Source organism: Prenolepis imparis, unplaced genomic scaffold (assembly GCF_030444845.1).
Source record: "Prenolepis imparis isolate NDT839.2.m4 unplaced genomic scaffold, iyPreImpa1.0 SCAF_12, whole genome shotgun sequence".
NCBI classification, from domain to species: Eukaryota; Metazoa; Arthropoda; class Insecta; order Hymenoptera; family Formicidae; genus Prenolepis; species Prenolepis imparis.
The window spans coordinates 662,587-675,094 of record NW_028141170.1 but is presented as its reverse complement, the minus strand read 5'-3'; the positions used below and the strand labels follow the sequence as shown (position 1 = coordinate 675,094).

Below are 12,508 nucleotides of genomic sequence, written 5' to 3'. Positions count from 1 at the left end.
ATTTAAAAAATATAAAAAATGTTTAAGACATCTTCGAAAAACGTGTATTAAATATCTGAAACATATAAATTTGTGAAAGTTGTTTATTATAGTTGTTTTTAATTGACTGTATCGAAATTGAATTAAACATACGTATAGCGCTGAAATTACCTGTTTTATAATATGTATCATATATATATATATATATTCTGTTTTCTTTTTCTTTCTATTTTAGCATAAATTGTATAATTTATGCTTAGATAGCTTTTACAACTTTTTCTTCTCTTTTATTAATTCTAAATTATACAATATATTTCACGTATTTTTATGTATATAAAAATAATTTAATCATATTACTTTCAATATGTATGTTTAATATATTTGATAATTTTGTTTACGTTCTGCGAATTTAAATTTCATTTTGTTTTTCTCCGAATTAAAATGTTAGAAGCGAAATGGAGGAAGAAATCTATGACATTTTAATAACATATTTTCGTATTGCTATGTTTCTAAATGTCAAGTGGTGCGATTAAAATGTTGCTTCGATAGATATAAAGCGAAAATAAACTTCAAACGGAGTGCATGTATGTATATGTGAAAAATAGCGAAAGTACAATGTAGCGCTACACGATACAGTGCGCAGCTTGTACTTGTCATAAATATGTAAAATATATACATAAACATTAGAGCTCAAACATAATAAATAAGAAATAAAGAATTGTAAAGATTTAAGCCGATATCAGACTATGAATATAGAGATTGAAATATAATCAATCGGAACAGAGTTTTTTGTTTTGATTGGTTAAATCCTAATCTTTAATTTCAATCTTTAACACGTAGTCTGACATGGACTTAATTCTTTATAATTTCTTACGTTTAATTCCATATTTCTTATTCTCTCATTATGTCTCAGTCTTTAGCTGCTGATAGGCAAGAAAAGATTTAAGTTTAAAGATAGATATATATCGATAAACGATATATATCGATATGCGATATATATCGGAACGCAATCTTCGTCGGTGTTCCGAGCGGTGCCGAACTGCCGAACTGTCGATGCATTTCGAAGACCGAAGTGTGGTTAAAGAATAAACAATAAACTTCGTCTATATATTTTATATATATATATATTGTGAATAGTGACGCTAGTTAATAACAATGTTTTTAACCTAATCTTCCACACGAGTTGAAGATCTTTTCTCTTGGTAATAAAAATAAAAGTTGACAAATGCACAATACATTCTACTGTAATTTCGAGGTTAGGAGAATCTGAGAAAACTCGGATTAATTTAACCGGCGATTCATTCGACTGATAAAACTGTGTCAACAGCAAAGTTTTTAGTTTTATAATTCGTCGTTCATAATCTAACTTTTCTTTCCATGCATCGAACAATTAATAATTGTATTCATATTAACCAAATACTGTGTAATACTAAGGGTATTACGTTGATAAGTTAATCGGAGAGTTTGATTAAAGCGGTTTTAAAAATGTCAGAAGAAAAAATTGGTTCACTGGAAGAGGAGGCTCTGAAGAGAAAAGAACGGCTTCAGGCTCTCAAAAAGAAGAATGAAGAAAGTAAAGAAAATAAGAACAACACGGACGAAATATTGCCAAAGTAAATCTCTTGTTTCCATGAATGATTTTAATCTCTTAACCTCATTGATTGAATTATTATAAAATTGTTTAAAATCTCATTTTCAGGCCGAAATTCCGAAGCTACAAGCCGCAAGATGAAAATTTGAAGAGTAATATGATAGAGGATGCAAAACCTGGAGATGTAGAAATTGTGGTTCGTGAACAGTTGGATGCTGCGAGCAGCAAAGTGGTCATCGAGGAACTAGTAAGTTATGATTGCGGATCACAGATTTATTCTCATATATTTACCTTTTCTCATCTCTTTTATTTACACAAAACTGATGTCAAAGCTTGGTCTCTATAGTTTTTGTTAAGCAAAAGTTGATTCCAAATTATTTAAAGAAGCCATAAAAGGTGATTTGGAACATTCTACATATATATTTTCTAACTCCATCCTTCATAGTATTACTACGGTTGACTTTGTGTGTATAGAAACACATATTTTTTTATTTGCTTAGGACATCAGTAATTTAGCACCAAGAAAACCTGATTGGGATTTAAAGCGAGATATAGCTAAAAAATTAGAAAAATTAGAGAGGAGAACACAGAAGGCAATAGCAGAAGAAGTAAGAGCGTGTCTCAAAGAAGGCCAACAAGATCTAGCAATTTATGTAAATGAGACTAACAAAGAATAGAAGTACTGTTATCGGTAATATATATTTTATAATAAATTATGCCTTCTCTTTTTCTATAGCATGTAAGATTATCAATAATAACCTTTACTTGTAATGTTTTATTATTTTTTATAATATACAAATCAGATAAAGTTCTCTTCATGAATTAAATTAAATGCTTTTAACTTGTTGACATGACGCAAGTCTAAATTTTATCAATTTAAATGCAATATTTTACTTTTTAACATTACTGTTATATCGCAAGCTGTGCAAAAAAATAATCTACTGTATACATAAAATACATAAAATACAGTTATTGATGCTATTATTAGGAACTATACATACACATACATACATGTGTATGTGTATGTGCGTCAAAAAAAAATATTTAAAATAAATATATTCAAAGTAGTTGTGCTAGAATTATGAAAAAATTCATTTCTGAACATTTGCTCTATTAAGGCTCCTGGGTGCTCACTGCGGCCATATTGGAATCGTGACGTCAGAGGCGAGAAAACACACGCAATTTTTTTTTAGATGCCATTTCTAAATAAAAACATATTTGCATAAAATAACACTTAAGATCTCTTTAATACACTTCTAAAAAACGCCGAAAACTATTCTTTTCCCTTGACAGTCAATCAACAACCGTAAAATGATCGAGATATCAGACTTTGACATACGGAATGACTGTGCATGTGCAAAGACCAGAAGGACTGGGCCTCATAATATTACATTTTACAGCTGTTGATTGATTATAAAGGGAAAAGGATAGTTTTCGGCATTTTTTAGAAGTGTATTAAAGAGATCTTAAGTGTTATTTTATGCAAATATGTTTTTATTTAGAAATGGCATCTAAAAAAAAATAGCGTGTGTTTTCTCGTCTCTGACGTCACGATTCCGACATGGTCGGCAAGGTACCAGGAGCCTTAAATAGCTTGATTCTCAAACAATATTGCAAAATTAAATTAATTTCTGATTTTTTTTTGTGCAATAATATGTGTCAATTTCTCTATCATTCTTCTAATAAAGATTAAGATAGCAATTGAAAGACGTAATTGACTAGAATATTTCATATCAGGTGTTCATGTGGCAAATAAAAGGATCGCAAAAAGAACTCCTAGCGCGATGATGGAAAATGGCACTTTGACATCGCGCTGTCCAGAATGTTCATCGAAACGATGATAAGTGCGAGGAATATTCTTCTGTCCTGACGGAATGTTGTGAAGAACTATTCGATCTTCCAAAGGCTGCACCGGCCGGAAATTGTGAGTCATTTTATTGCCTTCTTGAGTCCGTAAATCACGAAAAGCAGCTAACTGAAATAGAGCGAATGATTCCTTGAATTGATAAATCTATGTGTGCACAGCTTAAATAAGTCAAAAAATTCCTCTTTGTACAAACTTTATAAATAATTTTATAACGAAATTATATTCAACATATGATCTATACCTGTTCATGCGACAAGCGTTGATGATCCTTAAAATCAATCCATATCGCTACCTCGAGACAAGGTGGAGTTGTCAACGAGCCGTTATACGTGAAATAGTCTTGGATGGTAGTAATATTCGGTATAAATAATCTTTCCAACAGCAAGGGCTCTCGCAATAATTTCTCATTTCCTACCGTTTCTATATCAGGCAATACTTCTACGATAGGTTCGTACATTGGGTTCGGATTAGGACTTACCTAGACATAATTTTATTGAGATAAAAAATTAATTTAAAACATAAAATTATCTGTTAAAAGAATTACAGTAATATAAAAGATAAAATTAATTGCGTGTATAAGATATCAATTACGCGAAAAATGGATGAAATAAAATAATATAATTATTTAAATTTTAACACGATTTCTCTTTCTCTTTTTTTTTCTCTTACCTCGTATAGATATGCCAGAATAGCCAAGCCATCGGGATGCTTAAAAGCTTCATCCATCGATTTGTAATTTTCCTTGTAAAAAACGGCATGCATTTCCATCGGGAACGAGTGATTGTTAATTAAATCTTCGGATCCCTCGTAATCATTTTCTCCCCAATGGAAGTGCAATTGTTCAAACACATAAAAATCATTTTCTAAAGGTCCTCCGGTTAACACGGGCGCTTTGGATGCGTTGATTTTCAGCATAACTGAAAAGAAAAACGAGAAAGAGGAAGCTAAATTGTAGCATACAACGACAATAATTATTAAGATATCAGTTTCTAGATTATATCTTTTTTTTATATAACGTTGACAACTGCGTATTAAAATATCTTTCTGCATGTAGAGAGACCGATTACGTGTTAACTTAATTGGGCTCTTTATGGCATATTTAATCATCGGGACTTAACCGTCGGGATTTAACCGTTCAATGTATCACTTGCGAATTTTTTATTCCAGTCTCCTTTATTCAACATTCACGCGATTTATTGCTTTTACGGCAGGCAATAATTATAGTACAGCCGTTATTCCTCGTTTCGTTTCCAATCATACCGCGAAGAAATTCGTTTTTCTCGATTCCGATTCTCGTGAACGCGATAGTTTTTCCAGGTAAAAAAACCTAGGCTACACACGTAGATAGGTAAACAAGCGGAGAATGTTTTTAAGCGTGCGGTCAGAAACAAACCGTAAAATCCTCACCTGTGTGACCGTTGTTCGTCACGAACGATAGGGACGGATTGCCAATGTTGAACAATTTCAACGGCGGCAGACTCACGTTCTTAACATTATGCTCCTCTATGTTAATGGGCGACTGGTGTTTCCCGATGCACGCGTTATAGTCCTCACCCCAATGCGATGGACCTGTGCGAGAATAAGATTGGTCTCGTTTCGGAGTAACATGTCACAGCGAATTTATAATTAATCTCACCCTGATTTCCGTCGTAAGTAAAGTCCTCGCCTAGACACAATCCTGAAAAGAAACATTTTTAATAGAATAATTACTCGTGTTATAAAAATTTAACGGAGAGGAAACGGTATAGAGTAATAAATAATGATGAATAATGATATTAATAGAACGGAGATTCGATTTATAATGAGAGATGATATATACTGGATAAAAAAAATAAATAAAAATACGAATTTATATCTGGATATCGAGAATCTACAATATTTTGTCTTGATTTATATAATTTATATAAATTAATTTGTATAATTTTTTTTATATCGGGTATAATTTTACCTAAAATTAATATTAATAAAAAAAATATATTGTCTTACTAAATTTTTATTGAAGCTTAAGAAAATGTTACAATATTTATAACGAATTTGGAATAGATCGATATCTCTTGCTCATATTCCTAAATATAATTAATACACTTTTTAACGAACTGGCTGTCAAATGTGCAGAAAGATTTTCGCGGAAGCTGAAAATGTATTTGGAGTTCTCTGATCACGGAAAGACAATTGATCATTTCCGTGCATTTATTATGCGTCAGAATACTTCTTGATTATCCGTTAACGCGGGATTTTTTTTCATCGGTACTTATTTGACGGGCAAGTCGTCTCGCCTTGCAATGCCTTGTTTAAAGTTCTCCGCATCTGCTCGACATATGCGACAAGTATAACGATTTACTCGAGAATATTACTTTCGTTTTATTGTTAGTCGAAACGACTACACGAAGAGACCGCCAACGTGACATCTTGGCTGGAAATCCTTGGCTGATTTAAAGCGATTATCTTGAGGATGACGAGCCATCCTCGGCGTCCTTCCATTATGCAAAATTTTTATCGCATGATTACGTGAGATGCGTGCAAGGAGCATCGAGGGCTCGCGATATCTAATAATAAAGTAAAAATTTCGACTTTATTTTATTGTTTATTAATATCTCATTGTTATTCGACGGAGACGTCTAACAATCGCCAACATACCGGTACAAACCGAAGAATATTTATCTTAAAAGTATATTATTTACGTATATTAATATAAAAAAATTATGCAAAAAAAAAAGAAATAAAATTAATATCACATTCATTTAATCAGTTAGTCCATGTAAAAAAAGGCGGACGATACAACTGCTCTAACAATAGACTCATCTGTACATATCTAATTTTGAAGAAGATGAATATTCGCGAAGATACATTATAGGATTCATTAATCTTTTAATAAAATGACGTAGATTGATGTTAGATGTCATATAAATTATCAATTATTGATTGCGTTTGAGAAAACTACGCATTTTGCATCGTTCAATAATAATTTTTTTATCCGAATTTTTGTTTTTAAATTACATGTAGAAATGACTTCACGTAACGATAAATAATTAATCGTACTTAATCAAACTTTCGTAACGTGCGAAAGATTCTAATTATTGATTAAACGAATTCTTTCATTAATTCTGTTCCACGTTCCATTTGTCAATCCATCAAGTTTTATCTCTTGAGAAAACATTCATATATCGTCGGGAATTTACATTTTTACAATTCAAACAGTCTTTGACGACGGTCACGTATGATTTCAAGTTTCGTGCTCGCTTTAAGACATAAGTCAATAATCGCTAGAAATTATGTGACTCAAGTTTTAGATGCCTTTCTTTCTTTTACTCTTGATCGATTATTATTTGTGAAGCCGTACATTTTAACACGATAGACAAAAATAGCAGACGCACATACACATATATTTAGGGACGTAACAATATATATATATACAAAACTGATGTGATATAAAACGATAATGTTTACAATTTGAGCATATCGCGACTTTTATCGGGATATATCATCATTTTTATCAGTCGATTTATTAAAAGAAAATATGAGAGACGTCAAATTAGCCGAAGGGGAATCAGCTAACATCAACTTTACTATATACATTATATAGATTACGAAAAATTGTTTTAAATTTTCTTTGTATGTGTGTGCTATCCCGCTTCGAATAATAGCGTTAATATTATTATATATCTTCAAGGATATATTATAATTGTGTAAGATCTTAAAACTGGATAAAGTATAGTAAAATTACAAATAAATATATTTATTCAATGTGCTTTAATTTAACGATTTGTCCGACATACAAACATGTCGTGAAGAGAATTCATAATATATTCCATCATACGATTACTTCCACACGATTATCGTTATCACATAATTATCGTTATCAGTTATCATTATACCTATCGTTATATTCTATTTTTATACTATTTTTATACTATTTTTGAGATAAGATATATTATTATTATATGTCTATTTTTATTTACTTTGAGATAAGGTGTTTAAAAGTAAAATTCATATTATTACAGAAAAATCTTAAATCAAACATATCACGATTCGAGCTTTGCTATTGAATCGTGTTAAAATTTAATGGTCCGAAGGGTTGACAGCAGGTCGAGAATCATCATTAGCATTTCAATCGCGACTCTTGTAGAGTATTCTGCAGTCATCCGCAGCGATTTCGATGCATATTAATGCGGTTGAATGCAACATTAATGTAACGGTTGAAGATACTTAACACATACCTGCAATCGTTGCATATACACGAATAGTTGCAATTTTGATTCAACCGTCTAGTATTAGTACATCGATTTTATTGAACACAGCGAATAATTTATTTAATCAATTTTGTTTTGTCTATATGTAAATTAATTGCATCCCTATTGCTCTCGAAATCTGCTTTTATCGCTAAACAAAAGTGCATTGACAGCATAACGGCGATGATATAATTTGTGCGCTATGGCTATAATCGAGACACTTTTTTCATCACGAAATTCATATGAAAAATCTCGCAGAATCATGTATCATCATCATTATTGTGCGCACCGGATAATTTCCTTATCTTTTTTATCATCGTAACTATTGTCAAAGCTATTGCACATTTTTTATTCCATATTTTTGTTTTGCTACAACAGTGCACAAATTTATAATTCATATATTTCTAATAATAATAATTTAACGAAATGCATAAAAATATAATATCTTTCTATATTACTTAACAAGAAAATGTTTGATATCATCTAAATTAATAGTCTCTAGACTTTCTAGGTTGATTTTCAGACACTGATTATTTATACAATCGTTAAAAAAATCCTAAATATTATCATAATTTATTTTTAGTAAAAAAAATATCCTTTTAATTTAAAAAGAATAAGAATACGATTAAGAATGACAGAGTTTCAAAATATCATCCAAGCGTGATTCGAATAATTTCGTTATTTTTTTCATTGCCATTGTTGAAATTAACGTAAGATACTTCAATACTTATCCTTGTTACACAACTGTACACAAATTCATAATTCATCTGTACATTATAACATTTAATCAAACGCACAAAAATATAATAACGATTCTTCTATAATAACAAAAAAATATTTGCGTTTAATATCATATAAATTAACAACTCTTGGATCGATAATTTTGAGATACTGATTATTCTGTGAGATCATCAAAAAAAAGATAAACAAATTTAAATAGTATATTGTCATAATTTATTTTTAAAGTCAAAAATACTCGACACCAAACAACTATATACATATATAAATAATATCCTCTTCTTACACGATTTATATATATTTACACGACTAAGAACAACAGAGTTTGAAGAAGCAACCTCGAGGGGATGTTAAATTTTTTTTTATGTAGAAAAGCTATTCTATAAAACCATCTGTTAAATATTCAAGCGGAGAGACGTACCTGGAAGGAGAAGAAGGCCGAGAGTAGCGACCGAAAACACCATGATCGTTCACCCCGTCGGCGTCTAACGCCGTGAAATCCCGCGGCGGACTCGCCGATTCGTCGAGGAATAAGCGAAGGAAAATGCGAATGCTTTGTTACGGTCGGTGGAGGACTGAGGTGCCGCCGGCTCGGTCGACCATGTTAAATAAGAGTCGGCCGCTTCTATTTTACGGCGTGCGTGCGATTGACTCTCCGCACTGCCGCGTCGACAGCGGGGTGGGAAGAACAATTTGTTGATTTCGTGACAACGTCGCGGAATCAACATGTCGAGTAATGATTTCAAGATATGATCCGGAGTTGACAGAAAATAGATGAATAAAAAATCGATTAAAAATCGGCAAAAACTGGCTCTTTGAATTGACAATATTAGAGACCGATTGTCTGAAAATCAACCTGGATTTATTTCATATCCCTTTTGTACTTTTGTGTGTATGTATATACATATATATATATAATGATAATTATATGAATTATTTTTTTTCTCCAAGAAAAGAATGTGAGACGAATAATAATTATTTTAATTCCGAATATGAAATATATTTTTATATGATATTCGCATGATTCTAGAACACATATACACAATTGATATTTATAGATGTATACTTTTACAATATAATATAACATTATAATAATTTATAATTATATTATTGACGTTCTCGAAAATGTTCAATATTCGGATTTTTCTATCTTTAATCAGATGATAATTTATCACATGTCAAACCATCGTAGCAAGTGAAAAAGGAAAAGATTGACAGGTGCTTGAGTTGAAAACTTGGCAATTTGGCAATCAGGCAATCATTTATACAAACTCTTCGTATATACGGGATCATTTATTTACAATGTGACGTTTTGTAGACTTCAGTTTTACAGGTGCACACTTTCATCCTATGTATATGATACTTGACAGTTTGTTTGACCGGTACAGGCGGAAGTTTCTTGAATATATCCGGCGATATGTGGTGAATAATTTACGGTACTCTCTTGTCTCTACCGCCGCTTTTCGGTATTCCCAACATCCGTCTCTCGCGAAATTGTTCTCTGCGGTTTTCTCCAATGACTGTAATCCGCGGCAGATTTGTTACACAATTCGTGATCTCATTTTGCAAATTGGCTATTAAGAGATTAATAACATCCTGTTTTTATCATCTATATAAAAGAGATATTTTTATCAAATTCCACTAATGATAGACTGATTAGATTCATTCCATGACTTGTATGTGTATACAATATATATCTCTAGTTTTTTAATCTTTTAATTTCTTTGGATATTTTTTTCGTTCTAAGAAAAATCTCGTAGTAAATATATATAATAAGATATAAACAGTAAAAGAAAAGTATAGTATAAAGTACAATTAAAGAGAAAAACTCGTAAAAATATATAAATAAAAATTACATTTGAAAAATGCAACACAATTATGTGAAAGAACTAATATATATTTTGTATTTGATATGAGATAATATCAAATACAAAATATATGTTAGTTCTTTCTATTCATTATAAAATGTTATCTACTAAATTTTACATTTTAGATTTAAAAAAAGATCGTTCAAATAAAAGTTACGCAATTAATAATATTTCGCTTTTGTTAATCAAATTTTTTTCTGAAAAGAAACATTGAAATATCGAACGAAGGTCAATTTGCTCAATAGCGTTAAAGACAAGAATTTCGTCGAAATTGTCAGCCAACTTGATTTCGTAAGTGTGCCGTAATGGGGCATAATAGACGTACTATACTAATACAAATCTCTAAGGTAACATGTGGAAAACAAAGAAGAGGACGGATTATTTGTTCAGTGAAGTCGACGCTCTTAAAGCAAAATGAAGACAGAATTGATTGCAGGTTTTCTACGGGAATATTTATAACAGGAAGAATTACACACATTTTTGCATTCTTAGCTAATAGTAGTACATTATGCGAGAATAATCGGTCATTAAGGCAAAAATTAAGATCTAAATTGAATTTCCTTTTGCTTAGTTTAGCATCTCCACAGCACTGTGTGACTAATAAAGAATTAAAACCGGTGCACGTGCGATATAAAGCATTACGCTTGTTTGGAAACTTCAATGCGCTAACGTCGGAACGAAATATTGTTGCACTTATAGGATTCTGGAAAATTAACGTAATTGGTTATACGCTTAACAATGCAACATTAGTGAATGATGAAGGCGTAATGTTACTGCTCGACTATTGTACGTCGATTGCACAACGGCAGAAATTGAGATAACAATCGGGCAGCTAATATGTGTGCGATATATAGCTTACAATTTGTGACCATCTGATTGCCGATGTATCGTTGGCCATGATACATATATACAATATGTAATCTATTATTAGTATAAATGCAGGAATGCGGTAAAGGCAATAATTACATGATATTTATGTATTTTATATAGTTTTTTTTAAATATTGATTATAGAGAGGGAGAGAATGAATCTGATTGACAGATTGACATGATTTTTTTTTTTGGTAAATCATTTCTTATCGTAATGTGTTATATAATTATTAAATAAACAAATGCCTTTTGCATAGCTTATTTCGTTTGACTAATATACATATATTAAATGGCTGATTAAAATTTATTAACATCATATATGTATATGTATATATACATATATATAATATATAAAATAAGACAATATTTTTGATAACAAAACGCATGATATGTGAAAATGGCGGAAACTCATCAATCTATGCATTTCAATAAATTGCTAATCTAATGATTGAAGTATCTTTATATGATTGAATATATTTATATGATTATATTTGTTTACAATTTCAATGGAATTATCAAGTTGCAATTACTGTTACATGATTCTTGATGGCACAATTATTGAAAACTACATAAATTAAAGATTAGGTGCAATTTTAATAAAAAATACATTTTATATTCAGGATTTTAAATAAAGATGCCACAAATAATTTCATAATTGCAGCTATATCAGTTTTAAATTCGCGAGAATTTTTTGATGACTCGACAAATCGTTAAGTTTGAATAAACATTTCAGAAAAGTTTAGTAGACAGGTTGTATGTGTGTGTGCTTCTCATCAATGTTCCTTAATTTATAATTTTTTTTTCTTTTAAAATGTATTAGATCCAATATTTAATCACGAAAAATCATGAAAAATTAATTTTAATCTTCGCGTAATAAATTGCTTCGAGATTGAAAGTTTTAACATTATGAGTACATTTCAATTAGCATTACAAATGTGGTAAATCATTTAACTTATAAATCAGGATAATTATGGAATAAAGATTCCTTTATATCGATTAGTAAATCGCGAGTGCTTCAAAGCATTTGCAATGCAAGTGCATTTTATATTTAATTTTGCATAAAACATTTATCAAATAATTTCTAGCTAATACAGCATAAATTACTTATTAATACAGCATTAAAATATCTTTTTTACATCTTTTTCGTAAAATTTCGTGACATGATACAATATATTGAAAATCGAAATTTTGTTCAGCACAAGAAAATAAGCTGGATATACGTGGGAATTTACATTTTTTCAACTTTTCTTTATTAATTGTGAAACACACTTGTTCTGCTTTTTTAGATGTCGCGCGCGTCGCGAGAAAGATACTAGGGCGATCGAAAAGTTCCTAGCGTACGCATGTGCATATACCTAGCGGTTTGT

General features: G+C 30.7%; 2 protein-coding genes across 2 annotated transcripts; one reads left to right on the top strand and one right to left on the bottom strand.

Annotated features, from left to right (window-relative positions):
• The first annotated feature begins 1,020 nt into the window (after positions 1-1,020).
• On the top strand, positions 1,021-3,448 carry LOC145943709 (coiled-coil domain-containing protein 12). The gene is made up of 4 exons (XM_083051478.1): positions 1,021-1,592; positions 1,679-1,817; positions 2,071-2,261; positions 3,308-3,448. Exons 1-3 carry the CDS (start codon positions 1,465-1,467, stop codon positions 2,245-2,247), a joined length of 444 nt encoding a protein of 147 aa, XP_082907604.1. The 5' UTR covers positions 1,021-1,464; the 3' UTR covers positions 2,248-2,261; positions 3,308-3,448.
• LOC145943708 (carbonic anhydrase 2) lies at positions 3,312-9,004 on the bottom strand. The gene is made up of 6 exons (XM_083051477.1): positions 8,826-9,004; positions 5,074-5,115; positions 4,845-5,006; positions 4,107-4,354; positions 3,679-3,915; positions 3,312-3,545 (listed from the first exon to the last, which is right to left on the bottom strand). The coding sequence occupies exons 1-6, from the start codon at positions 8,866-8,868 to the stop codon at positions 3,312-3,314; spliced, it is 966 nt and encodes a 321-aa protein (XP_082907603.1). The 5' UTR covers positions 8,869-9,004.
• Between the last annotated feature and the right edge of the window lie 3,504 nt (positions 9,005-12,508).